The 22,896-nt window shown below is 41.2% G+C and overlaps 1 protein-coding gene across 1 annotated transcript in view; it reads left to right on the top strand.

Annotated features, from left to right (window-relative positions):
* KIF5C (kinesin family member 5C) overlaps positions 1–22,896 on the top strand; it is an 80,787-nt gene that overhangs the window by 19,887 nt on the left and 38,004 nt on the right. Inside the window, exons 2-6 of the mRNA XM_075512235.1 lie at positions 7,421–7,511; positions 13,682–13,755; positions 18,270–18,374; positions 21,097–21,145; positions 21,989–22,044. Of these exons, the coding sequence (XP_075368350.1) occupies positions 7,421–7,511; positions 13,682–13,755; positions 18,270–18,374; positions 21,097–21,145; positions 21,989–22,044 (375 nt within the window). The remainder of the gene's footprint in view (positions 1–7,420; positions 7,512–13,681; positions 13,756–18,269; positions 18,375–21,096; positions 21,146–21,988; positions 22,045–22,896) is intronic.

The raw sequence follows: 22,896 nt of genomic DNA on the forward strand, positions 1-22,896 counted from the left end.
TAATTAAGCCTGCTATGCAAAAGTAATGTGTTCGACTCAAATTGCTCTGCAGTGCCTGTTCATACATGACTGCTTGTTTTAATTTATTTTCCAACTGAGTTTTAGGAGTATTACCAAGATTTAAGAATTTCTTTTGGAGAACTTGGTTTGACTATGTAGTGTGTTCAGGTTATTTTGAATAAATTTCCTTTATTTTATTTTTATCCCAAGTGTTCTGAATTCTCATCCACTAGGTGAATTGCTACTGCCCCAATGTTTTTAAAGGGCAAGCTGACATAGAAAATGGATAGGATGGCAGTAGCATTTCCTTAGTCAGTACGACTGAATACAGGGAAAACATAATAACTAAATTAAACTGCTTTGCTAACATGCATTTATTTTCTCCCTCTGTCTTTAATCCTCATGTTTTCAATCCTCACTAGAGGTAGATGGCTTCAGGAGAACGGGATAGATCCTGTTTATTTCTTGTGCTTTATCAGCAAAATGGAAACAACCTTGTAGTTGCAGAATCTCTGTAACTTGTGGGGAAAAGAAGTCTTCTATCTAATAAGCTCTGTCTAATTCCAGGGGAAATTTGCAGGGCCAGCTGTTTATCCTATTTGTGAACGGAGCAAGTTTGATGCAGTGTTCAGTAAATGTGGCCTTAACATTTTGAAAGGGAGTAAAGACTTTTATTCCTACTCCTTTAGGCTAGAGGGAAGAAATGTGTTTTATGCCACCTTCTAAGGTAGAAACTTAGTGTTGCGTGAGGGATGTGCCTTGACTGAAAAATTGAATTGCTTTCTGCTCTTTGAAAAATTCTGTCTTCCAGGCCTGCAATTATATATCTTTTATTTATAAAACCTCTCCTACAAGAGCACTTATGGTAGTGAAAACTAGCTGAGAAATAATTTCCCATTAATTAAGCCCCTACATATGACATGATTCTATTACCTGTATACTCATCCGTTGTTAGTACTGGCAGTGGCATCTTGTATGGTATGTTAAACCCACTCATAGATCATTCATTCCAACTGCATCAATAAAACTCTTTGACTTGAACAGAGAGCCAGAATAATAATGACAGAGTTTCAGCAGAGTCACGGTTTGCCAAATGATTCGTTTGATAAACTGAGCCATGTGATTTGGCACCGTTTTGTTTCTGCAGGGACCGAAAGTTTTCCCGAGCTACCAGCTGATGATTGCATGACTGATGTACCCCTTTTACAGGGGTAAAGGGGATGCCTTTATTTAACCAGGTTGTGGAGAAAAGAACACTCCTGCCTTCTGAGGGGACAGAGGACTAAGGTGAATGAGAGGGACCCTGTGCACACGATCTATCTGCCCGTTTCAGCTGAGTGCCCTAGCTGTCAGCTGTTAGGAAGAGCTGAACCCGGCAGCCTGGCAGAGGTGATGCTGAGGCCCTTTCCAGACCTCGTTGCGCAGAGATGCAGCTGGCAGCACGGACACATGGACCTTGTGAGCTGTGGTCCCACTTCAGTTGCTGGTGCTTAGACCCCTGTACACATGCATGCACGCAGAATAAACTCCCTTCCCCAGAAAGAGAGTTGGAAAGGAATTTAGTAAGAAGATAGGACTGCGCTGACTGGGTGTGGGGCATGGCCAGACAAGCACAGTGACCTGCAGGCTGCTTACATGGCTGGTGCTTTTGTCCCTTCATCCCATGTTTGTTCCTCCCCAAGTCACCTGCATCCCTCCCTTTCCTTGCCTTTGCCCTCCCCTGATCATCCCCTAACTCTTCACAGAATCACAGAATCGTATAGGTTGGAAAAGACCTTTAAGATCATTGAGTCCAACCGTAAACCTAACACTACCAAGACCACCACTACACCATGTCCCTAAGCACCTCATCCAAACGTCCTTTAGATACCTCCAGGGATGGGGTATTTATATTGCCTCTTGTGCAATCCTGAAATGTTCTTCCCCTGCATCCCATTGTGTGTGCTGTATCCCTAAGCAGTCTGAAAGGTTATCCTGAGAGCCGTCTTGATGCCTTTCATGCCTGGACCATGGGGCAGATGCTCTCCAGGGACAGCCTTGGCAGGAGCCCTGTCAGGGAGCCTCTTCCTGGAGCCTGCCATTTGGGTCCCCTGCCTGCCTCTGTGCTTCTGTGCTCCTTGGGATGTGTGGAGATGAGCCTTGGATGGACTGATGGATGTTTTTCTGTCTCTTAAAAATGAATGTGTGACCTCTTCTTGAGTCTCGTTCAAAACGATGTCCCCCTCAAGGATGTACTGGCATGGTATTTTGCAGGCAAGTATGAATGAACTTCGCCTCCACCATCAGCAGAGCTTGTATGTTTGGGGTCAGAGCTGCACAAGGCATATTCACAACTGCAAGTCATCATATAACTTGCTCACAGCTGTTCTCTGCTCAAGCAGAACAAACTTGCATCTGTCCTGGGAGAAATCTGGATGGTATCTCTAATTCTAGGGGATGGTTTCAGGCTATAATTCCTCATCAGACTCCAATGTCTCCTTACAGCCCCCAAAAAGCAAAGAAACTCAGCATTTTGTATGCTCTCTTCTTCCTTTGCACTTTAGCAAGTGGAAATTGAGCTACATGCTGGCTGTCGGGAATTCTGTTATAAGCCATCTCACCTTGCCCGTGGTTTTTATAAGGTCCTTTGGAGATGGACCTTGGACTGTGGATTCTGCCTCCGAGCTCAGGTCCCTGAAAGTCAGGTGTCGTCTTGCTTAGCATCATAACCTGCAGGTACACTGGTGGAGTCGACCCTGAACGTCCGTCTGCGGACGATCACAGAGAATGAATCGTGAAATTGCATTAAGGCTCCTAATTCTTAGCATGCAGCTCTAAGCACTGAGCACTTCTCATTTCCTGTCTATATGGAATTTAGGAGAGTTGAGGTTTATTTATTTATTTATTTATTTAAAACAGGAAATATATTTGGTTATCTTTAATTGAGAATGCATTAGCTTCCAGTGATGGTACTGCTCTGTGATGTTGCTTGTAAAATGATGGTTTTGGTAGCACATGCATTTATGGTTAAGATGCTTTTCGTGCTTGCCCGCCTGAATATGAGCCAGCAGTGTGCCCAGGCGGCCAAGAAGGCCAATGGCATCCTGGCCTGTATCAAAAATAGCGTGGCCAGCAGGACTAGGGAAGTGATTGTGCCCCTGTACTCGGCACTGGTGAGGCCACACCTCGAATACTGTGTTCAGTTTTGGGCCCCCCACTACAAGAGGGATATTGAGGTACTGGAGCGCGTACAGAGAAGGGCAACGAAGCTGGTGAAGGGTCTGGAGCAGAAGTCTTATGAGGAGCGGCTGAGGGAGCTGGGACTGTTTAGCCTGGAGAAAAGGAGGCTGAGGGGAGACCTCATCGCTCTCTACAACTACCTGAAAGGAGGTTGTAGAGAGGTGGGGGTCGGTCTCTTCTCCCAAGTAACAAGTGATAGGACAAGAGGAAATGGCCTCAAGTTGCGCCAGGGGAGGTTTAGACTGGATATTAGGAAATTTTTCTTCACCGAGAGGGTTATCAAGCATTGGACCAGGCTGCCCAGGGAAGTGGTTGAGTCGCCATCCCTGGAGGTATTTAAAGGACGTTTGGATGAGGTGCTTAGAGACATGGTGTAGTGGTGGTTTTTGGCAGTGTTAGGTTTATGGTTGGACTCGATGATCTTAAAGGTCTTTTCCAACCTATATGATTCTGTGATTCTGTGATTCTGTGAAAATCCTCAGTTTTTTTCTAAATGCCAAGCCTGTAAACTCAATAGGAAACTTTAAACATTAAGCTGGTGAAATAATAATTGCCAATACACATGAATAGCATTCTTGGTGCTATCAAAGGGCCAGAACAGAATCTATCTTGCTGTCAATACAACTTCAACAGGAATCGTGTGGGTGGATCAGAGCACTTATCCTAGCCATTATGCAGCAGTGGCGTAAGTTAATGGAACAGATTGTCAGGGGGACTGTAGGAAGTAATCGCATAGGAAGGAAGATGTGATTTATGTATGAGAGATAATACACTGCATATAATGAGAAAGTTTGAAAAATAATGTATGGAGGAGGTACACAGATAAAACTGTTAGCATCAACTCAGACAATAACACTTTATTTCTAGCTCCTTATTACTTTCTTGAATAAGCTCTAGTAAGGCTGAAATCTTCCTGATTTTGGTATTTAATTCAAGCTGAGTTACATTTGAAAAAAAAAGTAAAAGCAGTTGTGTTATTTCTGAAGATGACAATAGGGAAAAAAGTACTGCTTGGGAACATGCTAAAAATAAGGTGACGTTTGTGCTTGCTCACCCTCCCTCTCTGTTTTGGAGCAAAACCTTTGGATCTGCCAGCATGTTGCCTTTGTAGGATGGATCTGGCTTTTGTTACCTTTCAGGAAATTCTGTCAAAAATTAAGAGCTTATAACAATAACACCCTCCAAAACAAAAAAGCCCCAAAACCGTAGCTTGCTCCAGAGAAAAATCTTCTATCTTAACAGTATCTCGGCAGCTGAATTGCCGCAGCTTTCCTTCAGGCTGGGCCTCTTCTCCCTGTCTAAGGTGGTGTGGTCTCCTCCAGCCCCTGTAAGCTGAGGGTGAGTTCCTGCAGGACACGTGCAGAGCGGGTCTGTGGGCTGCCCGGCTGGGATGTGGAAGGGGTGAGGGACAACCCAGTGGAGAGGCGGTGAAGGTCACAGCCTGCCACCAGGAGCCTGGAGCTGGGTGGAGGGGGTGGTGAGGGAGGACTCCAAGGAGAGCTGGTGGGACAGAAGGGTCGGAAAGCTGAACAAGGTGAGTGGGGTGACACAGGAGGTGCCCAACATTTCTTCAACATCAGAGACCCCAGCAGGAACTTCTGAACAAAGAAAAGAGGGTGGAGGATGCGGAGCCTAAGGAGCAGGGAGTGCAGCTGGCGGTATAGGTGGGGAGAAGAGGGTTGAGCAGGACAGAGGATTTAGGGCAGAGGAGAAGCAGTGGTAGAGCAAAAGAAGTATAAACTCTCAAACTGAGGATAGACAGAGGGTCTGTGCCCACTTATCATACTCTCCTTTGCGGAAAGGAGCGTGAGCCTTGAGTTGTCTTTGTCTAGGTCAACATGGAGATGAAGCAAAAAAACCTTCCCAAAAACCCTTCCCAAAAACCCGTAAGTGCTGCTTGGATAATGGAGAGCTCTCATTTTGTGTGGTTGGTGACAGATGCTTTCTGATCCTTCGCATTCATTTATTTTCTTCAGATATCAGTGATGGGTGTTCCAGTCTTTTAGCTTCCCAGAACAAAAATCCCAAGGAAGAAATTTGACCTATGTAGCACGTTTGTGAATTGCTGCTTTACATTTGTAGCTTCTCAGTTTGGCAGATAAATAACAGTTGCAGCCAGTGCCTCTTTCAGCTGCATGCAGCGCAATTAGGATGGAATTGGTTTTTGGGGCTCTCTGACATGACAGTCGTTGAGAGCTCAGTAGAAGAGCTGGACTGATTGCACCAGAGCACTGTTTGCCTGGAGTGCTGTGTTTGCCATGGTAGGATGATGGACTGGCATCACTCTCTGCTACTCTCTCACATTGCTTAGCTAATAAGCTTAAACTCAGGCATGAAGGAAATAAATGGATAAGTGGATGGCTGAGGTTGTGTGGCCGTGTATTTTTTGGCCTCTTGCGCATTAGGGCTTATTGTCTAGTGCTTGGAATAAGCAAAATGGGTGTAAGTAGGTAAAAAGTCCATTTGAGAAATTGTTCCAGAACAGTTATAGCAGGGCTGGGCAGCCCTTCTCATCCTGGGAACGAAGAGCTTTTTCTAGCTGGGAGCCACACAATGTGCGCTGTCCGTGGAAAGCTGGGAGGATACAGAGTTTGGGGTAGGTGCCAGCTGGGTGCTCCCAGCAGTCCCACCACTCTCCCGGGGGCTGGGGCTGGTGTGGCTGAGAATTGGGGTCTGGGGCTGCATTGGTGATGTCGGTCTGCGTCGCCTCTTTGGGCTTGTGTCTTACCAAGTGGAGTGCTTGGATAGCCCAGTGTTCACCCCATGCCAGCACAAGACCGTGAATTATTTACTAAATGATTTATAAATTGCCTTTTTATCCTTGAGATCCGAAATTCTGGGGTGAAACATGGAGAACACACATTGCAGGCAAACACCTCTCTGTCTTATTTTCCCCTGTGGCTGTTAAGTACCCGAGTTTAAGGAGCAGGCAAGCGTAAGCTTGTGATCTGCTTGAAGTAAAATCAAAGTGTGACAAAAATGGCTAATTGAGCACAGCATTTGAACATCTGGCTGCAAATGGCAGAAATGGCACGTCGACTCGACAGAACAAGACTCCTACATCGGGTATCCAGCCACCTCGCAGTTAGCTTTGAAGCCCTTGTTATGCTGTTCTCGGAGCAGGTGTCACATCTTCGAAGGGAAATATTACAGGCTTTGATGGAAGATAAGAAAGATGTTACATGTCCGCTTAGTGTAACTTTAAATAAAGGAATTGTATTTTAAATGCAAATGTCTTGCTTCTTTTTGAGTTGTAAGGAGCTGAACTGCTGTCTTAAAAATGGATTTGCCTTTTAAGTGTCATGCAAATCTATTTTTAGGATTGCTAATATGTGTTTCCCTTGTAACCAATTATACTCACTGCAGAGAGGAATCGAAATTTTCTGGAAGTGTATGTGCAGGTGGTGCTACACCGTATATACATATGAATAAGTGTCGGTCGTGGTGTCACCTGGGAGTTAGGGCAGCTTGGTGTCTGTGGTGGTGGCTCACAACCTGGAAATGGCCCTGATCCCATTCAAAATGTCATTTTGGAGCTCTTTCCACATGGCATCTTGTTATTTGTTGGTGTTAAGGATAAAAATCATGACAATTTCTGGATAAAACATAAGCTTAGGGCAACAAAACAGTCTGACTGGGCTGCCTCTTTTGGGTCTACCCTTTGCATTTGCATGGTTAGTGTTGAAATGAAACCAAGGTATTTCTGCTGAAGGAACACATGCTTGGACCATGTCGGGCCACCCCGGCCTCAGCAGAAGGCAGCTCTCAGGACCTGCAAACTTCTGGTTCTCTCTGCTCTGATTGCTGTTTCTCACACCACAGCTTTCACTAGTTTGCAGTAATGAACAGCAAATATTTTGCAAATATTTATATGGCTATTCCTCCTTAAGTCCTAGGAGAGGGAGAAAATAATCAACTTTCAGTTGCTGATATTTCAGCTTATTGTTTCCTGCAACTGTAGCTGCTGACCCAAATGTGAACATGCAGAAAACATATGCCGCGTTTTATTTGCCAGCTATAGAAAAGATGGTTTTGGAGCATACGAGATGTCACATCTGTTTAGGCAACAAAATATTGTCGTCTCCATTGCACTGAATGGCTTCCTTTGTAGTAAATGCTGCATTTCAGGTTGCCTGTTAAATTGGGTCTATAAACTGTTTTAAATGTTCTTCATCTGACAGAGTTTCTCTTTTGTTTGCAGCAAGGGAAGCCGTATGTCTTTGATAGAGTGTTACCTCCTAATACAACCCAGGAACAAGTTTATAATGCCTGTGCCAAGCAGATTGTTAAAGGTAGGTGTTGTCTTTGTTTATTCCTGCTTGTGGGGAGAGCAAAAGATGTCTCCCTGTCCCCGCAAGCTACTTAAAGACAGCATAATAAATGTTAGTAATTCCAGGTGTTTCCTTTTTTAAGGACTTGTCTGTGTATAAAAAACCAAACCAAACAAACTAAAAAAAGAAAAAGAGCTGAAGGAATTGCAGTAGTTGTTCCTTACTTTCTTCTTGTTGTCCTGGTTTCGGCTGGGGTAGAGTTAATTTTCTTCCTAGTCGCTGGTGTAGTGCTGTGTGTTGGATTTAGGATGAGGATAATGTGATACCACACTGATGTTTAGTTGTTGCTGAGCAGTGCTGACACTGGGCAAGGACTTTCCAGCTTCCCCTGCTCTGCCGGGCGCACAAGGAGCTGGGAGGGGGCACAGCCGGGACAGCTGACCCACACTGCCCAAAGGACTATTCCATACCATATGGGGTCATGCTCAGTATAGAAACTGGGGGAGTTGGCCAGGGGCAGCGATCGCTGCTTGGGGACGGGCTGGGCATCGGTCAGTGGGTGGTGAGCGGTTGCATCACTTGGTTTTTTCCCCCTGGGTTTTGTTCCTCTCTCTCTCTCTCTCTCTCTCGTTGTTTTCCTTTTCATTACAATTTATTATAATTATGATGATTTAAAAATCTTATTTCAATTATTAAACTGTTCTTATCCCCCGAGTTTTCTTTTGCTCTTCCGATTGTCTCCCCCATCCCACCGGAGGGGAGGGTGAGCGAGCAGCTGGGTGGTGCTTGGTTATCGGCTGGGGCTAAACCACGACACTTGTGTATGACTGTTATTCCACACAAGTACTTGCTTTTTGTGATATATGATAAGCAAGAAAAAGCATGTTCTTCATGCAGCATGAGACTGTTCAGTACGGGATGAGCGTGGAATAGCTGTGTCTGAATGGAAGGATGGACCATTAGAGGAAAATGTAAAAGGCACTGGTTTTGTAGCTGCTTTGCATGCAGGTAGTTTGCATTTAAAAATGAAATGAGAACACAAGTGCCTATTGGATAGCACCCTATTTGTTTAAAACAAAACCTTTATAAACTGTTGCAATTTCAAGATTTTCACTAGAGAATCAAATTTTTTGGGTGCATTTTAATTGCCTGCCATATTTCCCCCACCTCCCAAATCACCCTCAGACCTCCCACTTGGTTCTGATGCCGGATAGTCCGTCCATGAGGGTATTAAAACTGCTACAGCATCTCAGGGGTTACGAGTAGTACCTGGTCTGGTTGTTCTCTGGCCTTGTGTGGTGTCCCTGTGTCCCCCAAGATTTGGTCCTCAGTTCTTGTTTTTAAATCAATGTATGCAGACAGTGGGAATGGTGTCAGAGTTGTGCTTGCACAGCAATGCAAGGCTGCATGTTGAAGGCTGTGGGATTTATGTTGCATGAGAGATTTGGGGTTGCTCAGAGGTGCAGGAGCTACCAAAGCAGTGTTGAAGGACTCAATAGCGTTTCAGGCGTGGAGCTGGATCTGCTGAAAGCCTGTGTGTCTGCCGGTGAGGAGAGGTCCCTGGGGTGGGCAGCCCTGCTGCAAACCCTGGGTTTCGTTCTGGAGGAAATTAGTTGGCTCACTCGGACAGCCTTGAGCAAACCAACATGCGTGTAGTCTGGATGATTGGGGGTGAGGACCAGAAGCTAAATTATTTGATGTTGGAGAGAGGAAATGAGTCATAAGACTTCAGTTGCTTCTTCTCAGAGGGGAGCCTAATTACAGCAATTCTGACTTCAGACGGGTAAGCCTTTAATAAAAACTGCTGGGATTGGAGTTGTAGAGCTTAGAAATTATTAGTTCAGGTTGTTGACACACCACTCAACTTTTGGAATTTTGGGGAACTGTTTCAATACTACAGTATGTGCTAACAGAAGCAGCACATCGCTGTTTGTAGACTCGTGGAGGGTATTTATATCCCCTGTGGAAGCTGTTTTCCTCTGAAAATGGTGAGAGAAATAAAATCCTGTTTGTGAGCAATTTGGAAGACCTAAATCAGTGACTCAGTCTTCTTCATTAACCAAATAGAAAGGCAAATACTTTCCAAAGGCCCTATTTGAAAATAGAGTTTCAAACATACTTTTGCATGTGTGTTAACTTGGACCTTCTAGATACCTTGAAAGGCAAGTTTGATGGGGGGGGGGGGGGGGGGAGAGAGAGAAATGGGGGGAAAAAGAGAGAAAGAGAGAAAGTGAGGGGGAGAGAAAGGGAGAGGGGGGAGAGAAGGAGAGTGTAAGACAGGGAGAGGGTCTGGGAGGGAGGGAAGGAGAGAGGGAGGGGAGAGCACAGCGTTACTGGAGTGATGTTCTTTAGCTCTGGGCTTACATTTCCTTACGTTTAATTTCCAGTTTAAAGCCTAATAAAGTGAAGATTGTGAAATGGACTGGGCTGTTTCTGATAGACTGGAACAATGTAATTTACTACATAGAAATATGAGCTGAGTGCATTACAGCTTGGAGCACTATTTAAATCTTTGAGACTTTTTTACATAGCTTTTCAAGGTTACCATTTGTTATCAGATTTCATTATACTCCCATGAAATGGCTGATGGTTTCATTGCGATTAATGTTATTACAGAAAATGCCAGCTGGCCTAACAATCTCTAAAGCAATGGTTGTAATAACTATGTTGACAATAAGAATAGTCTAAATGAGGTTTTTTTCACTAAAGAAGAAATGGGATTAGGTTTAAGTAAACAGCTCAATGACTAAGTCAAAGTATTTCACATTCCATACATGAGAAACATGAGAAACAAGGAGTTTTGTAGAGGAGGAGAAGCAATCTGTGTGTTACAGCGATTTGCATCGGGGTGGGCGCTGGGATGGTTTTTGTTCAAGGTACTCCCAAAGGCAGAAGTACCGGTAGCGCGAGTGTGTGGGGAATCATCACGGGTGCATATGACCACAGTTTGGGAACTTGTGTTTCCATTTTTTTTAACCAGACTAAGAAACATCACTAAATTAGAAAGGGAACAATAGTGTGTGATTGCCACCACTTTTGCTTTGTTTCCCGCTGCGCTGTATTGCAAGAAAACAGCTTTATCTTCTCAATCTACACAGATGGATGTCTCTGTCTGGATTTTGCATCTTTCCTACAATTACATTGAGGGGAGAATATATAATGGCCCAAGCTATTGCTGAGCATTGGAGCTGTGAGCACGTTGGTGCACATGTGAACATCTGCACATTTGTGTGTCCTGTGAGGAGGAGAAGATTGCTTTAATGATTTTTTGGGTGGTGGGGTTGCTCTCACTGGTTAGCTTATTGACTTTCTATTCTGCTTACAAATAGGGGCCTCAAATGCTGACTCGCAGAACTAGAAAGTGGAGAGATGGAAAAGATAAGTATAGAGCTAAAAATCTGGTCGTAGAAATGAGGCTGAAAGGACTTCCGTAAAGCCATTTGGTCTTTCTTCTTGCCATTAAGCCTCCTATATTTGTCAGTGGTGCATTTGAAAGGTCTCCAGTCTGGTTTCTGGGTCCCGGACCTGAGTGAGTCTGTGTTGTAGCCCCGACACAAGGGCTGTGGTTTTAGACAGTTGCTACTTGTCCTGTCCATCCTCATCAGGAAAAAGGCCATCTGGCAGCAGTTGGGTGGCTGGGTCAAGTAGCTGGCTTTTGTGGGGAGGGTATATCAAACTGAAAATCATTGCGGAGAGAGTTGGACCAGGAGTTAAGAAAAGCACTGGGTCTTATTTTGTTTGTTATGAGTTACGTAAAAATCCCAGCTGATCTTTGTTTGGTCACTTTGTTATCTTCCCTCCCCCCGCCCTTGCTCTTAAGTCTTGTGCAGGCTGTTTCTATCGACTGTCTTCTCTCTTTATCCAGTTGACAGATGGTATATTAACTATCTTAACGTGGAACACCTTCCAACAAAACTAACCTCTTCTACCACAGAGACCACTGACATTTTTAATTGCAGGTGATGCAGAGGACTTTTTTTATAGAATAAGGTATTTTTTGCTAATTGGGAAGGTCAATTACTTATCTATGCTTCCTCAAGCAGCGATGTATCTTAGTATACATTGATGCAAATTCTGAGCAATTTTCTTACATAACAGTTGATTAATCAGATTTTCCCCCTAGGCTGTGTACCAGTATAGAGCTGACATTGTGCCTTGCATTCACCTGGAGATAATAAGCCTTTTTTTTTTTTTTTTTTTTAAATTCAACCTATTTTTTTTAAAGGTTAACCAATTTTGGCAAAAATTGGAAATAGTAATAGTGAATAAGCAGTGTCTCTATTTTTATAAACAGATGAGGATGCTAAATTCATACAAAATATTAATACCACAATGACAGTAATTATAGTCTCTAACTTTGTCATTCTCCTAGGTGTCAAGATTTGAAAAAGGTACCCAGCAATACTGTGTGGAGGTCTATACAGCCTCTGGCATGTCTGTCCTCTTCAGCTCCCCAAAGTAGTTCTGCCACAACTTAAACAGTTAACTCTGTGTTTAATTATAATATATATTTTTAAATGGCTTCATTCCACTTTCATCCTTATTCATCCTTATTTCATCCTTATTGCTGTATAGGAAATGTGGGTCTCTGTTGTGGTTGTCTCAAATAAAGATCTCTTTGCCTTTCCTTTCTTTTTATCCATTTCTTTTCTTTGAAATAGTCTTTCTGTGGTTTTTATCTCAATTTTTTTCACACTTGCTTCTTCTTAATTCTTTTTTATATTTTTCTAACATACCTTATTTAATTCTTCTTCCTAGCTGGACCATCTGATGATTCTGTGATTCTGTGAACTACATACATACATATGGAGGTACAAATAAGGAGATTATACGTGTGTGTGTTTATGTATATGTAATAATATGATGTTATATGCAATAATATGTAATACAGACATGGGTATATGTTTACTATAAATACATGTACATATATATACACACATATATTTTTTTCTCCTGGTAGCCTCTATTTGTATAGATACAGAGGGTGGGAAACATAACAAATATTCGGAAGCAGAGAAGGCCAGCTCTAAAAGTAGGAGATGCGTTTGGAAGTGGCCATGGAGAAGAAACTTTCTGCCCTGCCAGATGGCAGCTGGGCTTTGGTGGCTGCTCTCAGCAGCCTCTGCAGCCTGCGAGAGTCGAGCTTTCCTTTTGCTTTTATTTTTCTCTGTTGGCTCCCCCCAGCTTTGCGGCTCGCTCCTGTCTGGTGTTTCTGCTCCGGAGGCCCGTGGCAGAGCTCTGGTACCGAGTATGATGCTGCTGGCAAGAGGCATGGGGCAGGGTGGTGAGGGGAAGGTGGGCGTCCCTGAGCAGAGCAGCCTGGCCAGCATCCTTCTCGCTGCCCTCGCGGGTGCTGGGGGGTCCTTCGGAGGAGGCTGATGGGAGCAGCAGGGGGTTATCACCACTGGTTTTTAGATTGAAGGTTTCCTTCGTTCTTTGTTAGCAACTATAATAAGTATTACTCTTTTACATGAAAGCTGCATAAATAGGTGGCCCTACTGAAGACTTTAAATTCACTTGCCTGGAGACAGTCCAGCCCAGTAATCCTTTCAATGCCAATGAATGGACGTGGGACTGTGCGTAAGAACCAGCTGCTTTACAACCCCCCCGGATTTCTGAAAGCTCCTATATACATTAACCACTGCAAAGTTAAAAAAGGATATTTTTATATCTTAATGCAGTATAAAAATATTCATTCTGCCTTGAGAGAGATATATTTTCAATAAAGCAAATTCCTGTTCATCTGACTTTCTTCTTGCTTTGCTCTCCTGCTTTGCAGACAAGCTTGGAAATTAATGAGGCCATGAACTGTTGAGGGTGTTATAGTAGTAGAAATATACAGTAAGCATTTGTTTAATTTTCTCTATGGTGTGTGATGGTTTAAAATGCAGGCAATTAAGTTTTCTCTTTCCCATGTTACACAGGTATATTGGATAATATCTGGTGTCCAGAAGTATTTTTTTTCCCAGGAAAGTGAGAGAGATGTCAATTATTCTGCAATTCTCTAATTTAGATTTTATTATGAATTTTTTTTTGGCCTAAAGGTAGCTAGTTATGTCATATTTTTCCCATTCTTTATTGCACAAACAATTTTCTAATTGAGCTTCAACACTGTAGAAGACTTATGAAATGCTGGTAATCCAGCTTTAAGATGTCAATATGAGTTTTCATTGTTTTTCTTCTTCTTGCAGATGTTCTTGAAGGCTACAATGGCACAATCTTTGCTTATGGACAGACATCATCAGGAAAAACGCATACTATGGAGGTACAGTGGCAAAATTAAATCAGTTTGGTAGCAGCAGTGGAATTGTATGTACCAATTACCTGAACAAGCTGCTCTCTGGAGCACTCAGCTGTGAGTGACATATAAAAAGAGATCTGGGTATGTTTAGCTTTTACTGCCTTTTAAGCTGTAGTATTTCTTTCAATGTGGAGGTTTTTTTCAAGAGATTTCTACAGCTATCTAGCTAAACTAACAAATGGTGAGTGAAAAATATGAAATATAGTTTCTCCATATTTGTCATAACAGTTTAGGCATGTGTGTATTTTAAAGGATTTGAGTGAGATTTGTTAATCCACAAATGAAAACAGTAATAAGGGTCTGTAGAGTTCCCTTGCATGCAGGATTATGAAAATTCATGCCTTGGTTATTGGTTTTCTCATTTGCACTCCCCTCCTGGGAATACCACTCTCACATGCTGCAGCACAGATGGATGAATTTGGGAATTGTTGCTTTGGAGGAGAAGAATACCAAATTATACCAAATTCCAGTGGCTGAAGTCTGAAGTCTGTTCATATTTCTGCTACATGAAGTGTGACGGTGTAGTGTTTTTCCTGTGTTGTTTTTTTTTTAACCATTTAGTTAGAAGACGTTTAGATATTTTAGTTTCTTGCTAAAAAAGGAGGATCATTCAAGCGTTTAATCCTCGCATAGGATTGTTCCATCACAACGCTGTACGAGCTGGGTGTATGTGTCTTGGAGCATTTCAGTTCAACTGTGAACTTTAAACAGGAGGTCTACAGCAAAGTTTTGCTAAATGAAAGGAAAAAAATGAGCTTACATTTGTTTAACAGCATCAGATGGTTTTGCTACATGATTAACACAGGTGACCTACCTAACCTGAAGGTTAAAGGAGAAGGAAAGCAATATTCTCGTGAGCCAACAGGCCCTGGTGAAATTGCTGTTCAATTGCCACAGTTGCTCCTTTCCTGGAGGATGCAATAACTGATGCCTCATGTCTAATTAAGTCTGTCCTTGCGAGGATGGGGGAAATCACTAGCTCAGCCCTCACAGATGGCACAATGGCTGAGTAATCCACCAGCTCTGAATGTAATTAAATCAAAATGTCTGCAGGGCTTGAGCTGGTGCTTCCACATGGCATAGGGAAAGATCTCTTAAAGCCAATTTGTATTCAGAATTACAAGCTGTGATAAAGAAAATGACTGTAGAAAAATGGCTAGTTTACTTCTTTATTAAAGAAAAAGCTGTCATTCTAAAGTGGAATCAAATCTATATTCAGTTTTAATCCCCCTTTTAACCTAACATCCACTTGTAAAGTTGCTAAAGTATGTGGTAGAAGAAAAAAATAGTCTGAAGTTGAAGAAATAGTAAATCCTCTTGCTAAAGCTGTTATGGAGGATTTTCTGTGAAATGTGAAATGTTTCATAGTGTTAGTGTTAAGCTTAAACAGGACACGGTAGTATAATATAGCCAGGATAGGCTTTCTGACATACATAGGTCTTTCTCCTGTGCTAGATAAAACATTTTCCAGCCTGTATAGCAGGATATAACCAAAACCTTCTTAAAAATTACATATTTTTGCCCATAAGATTATATTGATGGGCTTTGACCTTATAATAGCATTTTCAATAGTGGGTCCCTATAGTAGTTATTATGTCAACATCCTGAAATAAAATGGCACTGTCTCAAATGTTACGCTTCACTAGCTACTGCCTGCCTGCTATGTTTAAATGTGGAAATTAATGTTCTTATTAAAATGAGAGGCTTTAATGAGCAGAGAACTCTCTATCCTGGTGCTTTGGGGGAGTTTACTAACTGCAATGTCAGCATGGCAGCAGCAGCACATTTCTCCAAACTCTTTCTGAGGTTACAGAGAAATCCATGAGAGTGGTTGCTTTTATTTTTTTTTTTTTTTTGATTCCAGCTTTCCAGTGAAAAGCCTACCTTAACCTTTCTCTTCCATTCCAGTTTATGGTCTCCATAAATTATAGCGGGACTTGCTTCAATCATCTCTTGTTTTAATGAAAATCCATTGATAATACAGAAAAAATGATTTTTTTTTCCCAATACATCACAGAGTGCTGGTGTTACAGCGTTTTAAAGATCTTAACTCTTCCTTCGCAAAGCAGTGAATGTGATCTTGCTTCACTGAAGTTTCTGCTGACTTAAATAGTGAGAAAGCCCAAACCCAAGAAGTTGTAGATGCAGTGGTTGAGTTACATGCACACTTAATCATGTTTTACAGATTGCTTTCTCTTCTGAGCTAGAGAAAGCTATGTAAAGGAAAGCGTAATTATTACAGGGCTTGTTGAGGCTAGGAGAATGTTTAATTAAATACTTTTATAAATTGTCACTTACCCAGAGCCCAAGCAATTATTAGAGGAAAGGTTTACCTAGTGCAGTGATCCCAAAGGTGATGCACCTCTGTGCAGACAAGAAGTCTCGGCAACAAAACTTGGTATTCAAACTGTCCTTTGGCTGAGCTGACAACCCAGCTCGGTCAAAGCTACCGTAGTAAAGGGGGCACTGCATAGCTCTAGCATTTCTCATTCTGTAGCTGCCTTTGCCTTTGCTGCCTTTGCCTTTGCTGCCTTAGGAATCGTGCATCTTGCAGTGCTATATAGCGTGGTCATACCTCTGGTTGCATTCGTGTGCGCTGAAGAAATACCAGCAAATCTCTGTTTATTCTAGTTTAGGAAAAACTCCTTTCCCCTCTTTGGGAAAACTCTCTCCGTGCAGTAATACAAGGTAGTCAGTTGGTGTCAGTGAGCTTTTCAAGGACTTCTTCAGGGAGAAGGGATGGATAGCGTGAAAATTGTATTGCAGTCTCTGCTCAATAACAGCGCTGTGTGATGGAACTGGGTGCTGTGCTGGCTAGGTGAAACAAAGTGTTGGGGTTTGGTTTAAGTGTGTGTTTGTGGATACAGGTTTTTCCCTCCATCAGGGATTTAGTTTATTTAATCACCCTCTTTTTCATTCTCATAGTCTGAAATAAAATAGTGTATCATAGGACAAGGACTTTTTAGTTTTTGAGAAGCTTGATAGGATGTTGGATATGGTATAGCATTTTACTGCTTCCACTGCAGAAGGTAATATTATTTGTATAATATAAATAAAATATTCACGTTTAGATACGGCTGAGTGCTGCTTTATAGGGAAGGCAGTCAGCAATGGAACTGATTTATCTGTATCCCCCCCCCCCCCCCTTTTTTCCCCCCCCAAGATGTGTAATTCAAGGGCAGAAACCTACTAACTGTTTTAAATACAAGCTTTGAGATAGAAGGAGAGATTGTGTCAGTTCTTCATATTAAATTTACTTCATCCTAGGTTGATGCTTAGAAGTTGACTGTCATTTCACCAGCTTTAGCATAAAGGAAGCGATGTCTAGAAAGGCTGCATTCGAGTACACTAATAAAGGCTGAGAAACTTGGAAAACAGGTCAATGTGACCCACTAGTCATTCACAAATATGCATAATATTGAGAAACACATGTACGTGTGTATGATTTTCTTCCTATTTTGCTAAAAAAAAAAAAAAAAAAAAAAAAAAATTTGGTGTTTAATAATTTTTAGCAATTACAGATCAAATCTGACTTCCTATGTTGTAGAATTGCATGGTTACCCACTATATTTAGGGAAAAAAAAATAAATTTCCCTACCACTGTTTGGAGTAAGATGCTTTGTTGTGCTGATACAGACAGTAATACTTGGACAAAGATATATTCAAAAGCTATATTAGAGTTTCTAGATGCTATGTTCTGATGGAGTCTTATGACTACTGACTTGTTATTGCATATTTAAGCAGTTTCATAAAACATTTGGAAATAACAATACAGTGTACACTGTAGTCAGAAAAGGTTTTTATTTTGAGTTTCTATTTCTATTCAGTTTTCAGGTGGTGTTAGCTTTCCTGTACGTGTTTGGTTTTTTCAAAAAGAGCAATGCAACTAAAAGGAGCCATGCAGCCAGGGAAATTGTTGTTTTTAGTTAATATTCAGTTCTTGAAAGAATAGAGCAAGGTAGTTGTGCAAATTAACATGGAGAACAGTAGCATTTGTAAGGCACAGTTTGCTGGCAATAGGCCCAGCAAGCTCAAATCAGAATATATTACTCTAATCCCCAAATCCCCACAACCCAGATTTCCCTTTAGCTTTCTAGCATAGTAGTGAAAGAGAAACAAAATGCTTTAATACTTCTGGTTTCTGACATGTTTCCAAATATCTGATTTAACTGGGAGAACCAGGCTGTAATTTGTACATTTGTATTTATTCGTCTATCTTTGGTCGGAGAGTAGCAGTGTAAATAGCGGGAGGACAGCACGCTTGGCAAATGGCAGGCGCTGACAAAACAAATAGGTGCTCCGACGGGTGAAGAGTGCTAACATGTCGAGTCGTTCCGCCACCTTTTCTGTGCACTTAGATCAAGCAAATCCCCCCAGAGCAGCAGACACGTTCGTAGGGGGTGTGTTCGGACAAGGCTTTCTCCTCTCTTGTGCCTGAGCAAGGCTTTCCAAGTTACGGTTTGGTTTTGTGTCCACAGGGGAAGCTGCATGACCCTCAGCTCATGGGAATCATTCCGAGAATTGCACATGACATCTTTGATCACATCTATTCCATGGATGAAAACCTGGAGTTTCATATAAAGGTAAATGCGGAATGGCATGTTACGTAATGGGTCGGATGGAAGAAAGTTGAGCTGAATGGGAAATCTGCATTCATGCTATAACATTGTGCTGCCGAGTTTTTCTTTTCTCCCTTTTGTAACTCAGAAAACCATTAGGTTACTAAGGATATTTACTAGAAATAATGCAATACAGTTACTAGCCTTTGATGGAAGTTTTTTTTGAGTGTGCTTTCAGCTCAGGTTTGCTAGTCTGTTGATGGCCTTGTCTCTCACCACAGCTGATAGGCTGGGCAACATGGTAAGAAAACACTTATTTCGCTGCAGCTTCTCCAAAAACTGTACCTCAGCCCCAAAAACTGTACCTCAGCCCCACTAGTTATGACCATAAATACTATTGATCTGCATGACGTTTGAGAGAATACTGCCATGTTGTTCCTATCTCAGTGACATAAACAATCCTCCATAATATGTGGCTTTGAAATGGAGGAAAGATGGCTGTGGGCAATTTATGGAAGGATGTTTAGAAGTAATTTTTAATCTCAAAATCTTACATATGGGTTCCTGAAGATGGTGGACTAAGTCTTGATTTGAACAGCTGATATGTTTTCCCTGTCCTTATTGTGATACCAAACATATGATCTCAAATTATTGAGTGACCTTTAATTCCTACTGTTCATCTGGTCTCCTTGGGAGCGCTCAGCCGTGGGGACATCGGTCCATCTGGCAGAGTTGGGGTCAGGGTACAGCTTTCTTCGAAGTGGACATCAGTAAAATTACCCTATGGATTGCAGGAAAAATGGGTACTCTTCTGTGTGATCCCTCCCCCAAACCACACAAAATATACCTAGACAGCTTCAGTAAAGTTAAGTAGCTGAGCACAGGTAGAGTGTGAAAACACTGTCCCTTCTCCTGCTGTGACCAGGTGATGCTCTCTGAGAATGGACCTCTCCTCCTCTGTCCCTCTTGTGCCTAAAAGTTGGAGATGAGTGACGACTTAGTGCTGCTTGTATTAAAGCCCTTGAAGCACTTCTGGGGGGTATATATATATATATTTTTTTTTCCCCCCAGTAATCTAGCAGAGTACCTCTGAACCAGTTACTGATCTGCTGGAAGGGCTAGGTCATTTCGTACTGAGAGCCTTCTTAGCAGGGCCTCTTTGTGGGTGTGCTCGGGAAGTACAGACAGACATACAAAGTACAAATAAGCCATCCAAATATTCTAATATATAAATTCTAATATTTTAATAATATTTTAATTGTAAAATATTGAGCTCCTTAAGAAAAGATGCCTTTGAATTTTCATAGAAATGGCTTCCATAGGGGTGACACTGATTTCTTTTCATCCTATTTACACATAAAGCTCTCCTGTGGCTGTTGCTATTCTACATGGTAGCACTTGGATACCAACAGATGGGGACCCCCTCATACAAGACATAGTAAATTCCTGTCCCCGCAGAAGATTATCACTTTATAAATCATGTTCTGCCAGCACTGAATTGTTTCAGTGGTTTCCTATCATAGTTGACATTTATGAATATCTTAACGGAAAAAGCTGCCGAAATAGCAATGAATGAGTGAGTGATTATACAGGGAGCTGTCATTGAGAGAAATGCATGTTCTGTCATTGGGAGCAAGAATTTAACCAAACTGTCACACTCTTTTAATAACTGAGCCAACGTTGAAAATTAATATTTTTTTTTTCTCTTTCCCTCTTTAATAGAGAGCCATTTAGAACAGGGAGGGGAACGTGGTATCTCCTGTGTGTGTTGGTCCTCAGCAGTGTGTTAATAGGATAATATAAAGCCCATGAGTTAAGTCTAGGTGAACCGGAGTGTTGAAGTGAGCTGGTCCAGAGGATGGCTTTAAATGGGACACAGGTGTAGTAAATGCACCAAAGCAAAGCACATCTGCATTTAACAGCAGTTGTCACATAGGAAGATCAATTTGTCAGTTTAAAAAGATAGATACAATTTATTTTTCACATGAGAGAAAATGATACTTTACTAGGTAGCTAGAGTTTACGGATACCTAAAATTTACCTGTCTAGTGTTCTAGCTAAATAATCCCTGGATAAAACTTATTTACGGTAAGGTTAGGCATCACCCCCCTAACACATTTCTGTTTGCTTCTGAGTCGAATACCCTTTTATTTAGAGAGTCATTCATCTTTTTTTTTTTTTTTTTTTTTTTTTAGGACAATTGTCTCTCTCTTTGTTACAGAAAAGCTCATTTTCAGTTTCCTCTCTGGGACTTGATTCAGGACAGAACTTTTACATATGCTTCATTTAAAAGTTTAATTTAATTTATATTGCTTAAGCTTATGTAACTGGTATGTTAAACCACTGAATGTGCTGTGTGCTTTTGTGCTGGTGAATATCAGTATGCCTCTTACAGTTGTCAAAATTTGCCCTCATCGTGATGCAGCTGTACTGATATGATATGAGCTGAATTGATTTGATTCTGTTCAATACTTTTGTGTCAGAGAAAAATGATGAAGAAAAGATTTGTCGGAAGGTTTTTTTGTATACTTTCCTGATGAATCAGTGATAAATGGGGAAAGATCAATGACATATAAATCATTCAAAATACAAATACTTTCACGTGCAAGATGCGATTCAAAGTATGTGGGAGGTAGATTGTATTTTTAGTTTGGTGCTTTTTATTTTGACAGATATGGAAATATAGGTACAGAGATTTTTAAATGGCCAAAGTTTAAATCTGTAATGTTTATGATTACTTAATTAGGTTTCCTACTTTGAGATATATTTGGACAAAATAAGGGACCTACTTGATGGTAAGTTCTGCATTTCTTCTGTGACTCAGTAGTGTTGGGCTTGGTATAGTGCTTTGAATCAATGCTTAAGGGGAAACAGTTACTTTCTTTGAGAGTGATTTAAATTTAAGCTGTATGACTGGGTTTGTGAAAGAGAATTTTGCAGTTTAAGTCACCTGATCTCTGACTCTCATGCACCTACCTCTGCAGTGCTACATAGCTTGATTATAAAGCAATGAGTACAGAGAATTTTACAGACTTCAAGGCATGTCTGAGCCTCATTGGCAATGTATATTCTTAAAGTAAAACCGTCTTCTGTGGAGGTTTTTTTGTTAAATTTAGAATACATTTGGTTCAACTTATTCCTTGATTTGCTTCTGTTAGGTAGAGTTTGTTGGGAGTTATCTCTCTCTTACAATTTGTGTGTCCGTATATGCATGCTGTGTGTTGATGAAAGCGTGAATTGTGTCTGTTGAACCAGTCTGAAGACGGAGAAATGTAAGCTAATGGTAACGCAAAACCAGGAACATGTCTTTGAGCTTTTTTGAATTCCAGTGAGTTGTTCTGTTTCTTTTGAAATTTTTGCTGCTTTGGCAAAATCCAACTTGGTCTGTGTTTATTTTATTAATGCAAGCAATAAACAAAAGCTCTTGTGCCATAAAGTTAACTTTGAAGAAACAGGTACAAGACTGACAGAAGAAGAAACAAGTTTTATGTAACAGAAGTATTGGTAGTTAATGAGGAGTGGGAAGTGACTACAGTCCTCATTTACAAATTTAATACATTCATGGTATTTGTCTCTTATGCCTATAGTTGACACGTTATTACCTGTGGAATATTCCTAATGATCATCTTTTTTTCTAGTGTCAAAGACAAACCTCGCTGTACATGAAGATAAAAACAGAGTCCCATATGTTAAGGTACAAGGAAAATTTGATGCTCTTTTTTTCATTCTTTCTCACATATGCATTTATTTACACATTCCCATTTGTATCCCAGTGCATTTGCTGAGATGATTCAACTCATGTACAGAGTCTTGAATGTTCAAGTAGTATTGGTCCCTGAATTTAAACAGTTTCCTGAAATATTAATGGCCTTGAATCATGTTTGCTTTATTTTCCTGACTTTAAACATTTACATTTTGTTAGTACGGTGTTAAATTTTAAGTACTCATATTCCCATTTCATGTCAGATATGAGAACATCTTGAAGAATTTTGTTCTTTAATATTTTGTTGCATAGATGCTGTAATCTGGCAATAGTTTAGAACAGATTTGTTGGGTTAAGAATTTGTTTTATGACTTCCTGGGCCCTCATTTAAATGTTATATACTTGTTATGAACATATGTGAGCCTTAATAATATACATATAACATTGTTCTGTTTATTCTCATCCTGGGGAGGGCAAAAAAATTGATAAAATAATTCCTTCAGCAATATTGCATTAAGGCAGAGAACAAGGACTGTGCATCTTGTCTTGTAGTTCGAGAGAGAAAAACTAATTTGGGTATGTAATCTAACCCAAATTAGTAACGGGAATATATGCTGTATCATTCCATGTGTGCTAAGTATAGAAACTCTCTTCTGCTGCATGTTTGGATTTGACCGAGTCTTTAATCTTGTGAAAGAAAATCGTCTCTCAGGTTGTCCTGTGGACTCCTCCTGAACGTCATGCAAAGGCATGTTTTGGTCCATTGCCTTGCTAATGATCATGTTGGATGTTGATGGTTCTAATTCTTTTGTTCATCAGGGCTAAATATTCTTCCTGATGGCA

This window comes from Mycteria americana, chromosome 9 (assembly GCF_035582795.1).
Source record: "Mycteria americana isolate JAX WOST 10 ecotype Jacksonville Zoo and Gardens chromosome 9, USCA_MyAme_1.0, whole genome shotgun sequence".
Classification (NCBI taxonomy): Eukaryota; Metazoa; Chordata; class Aves; order Ciconiiformes; family Ciconiidae; genus Mycteria; species Mycteria americana.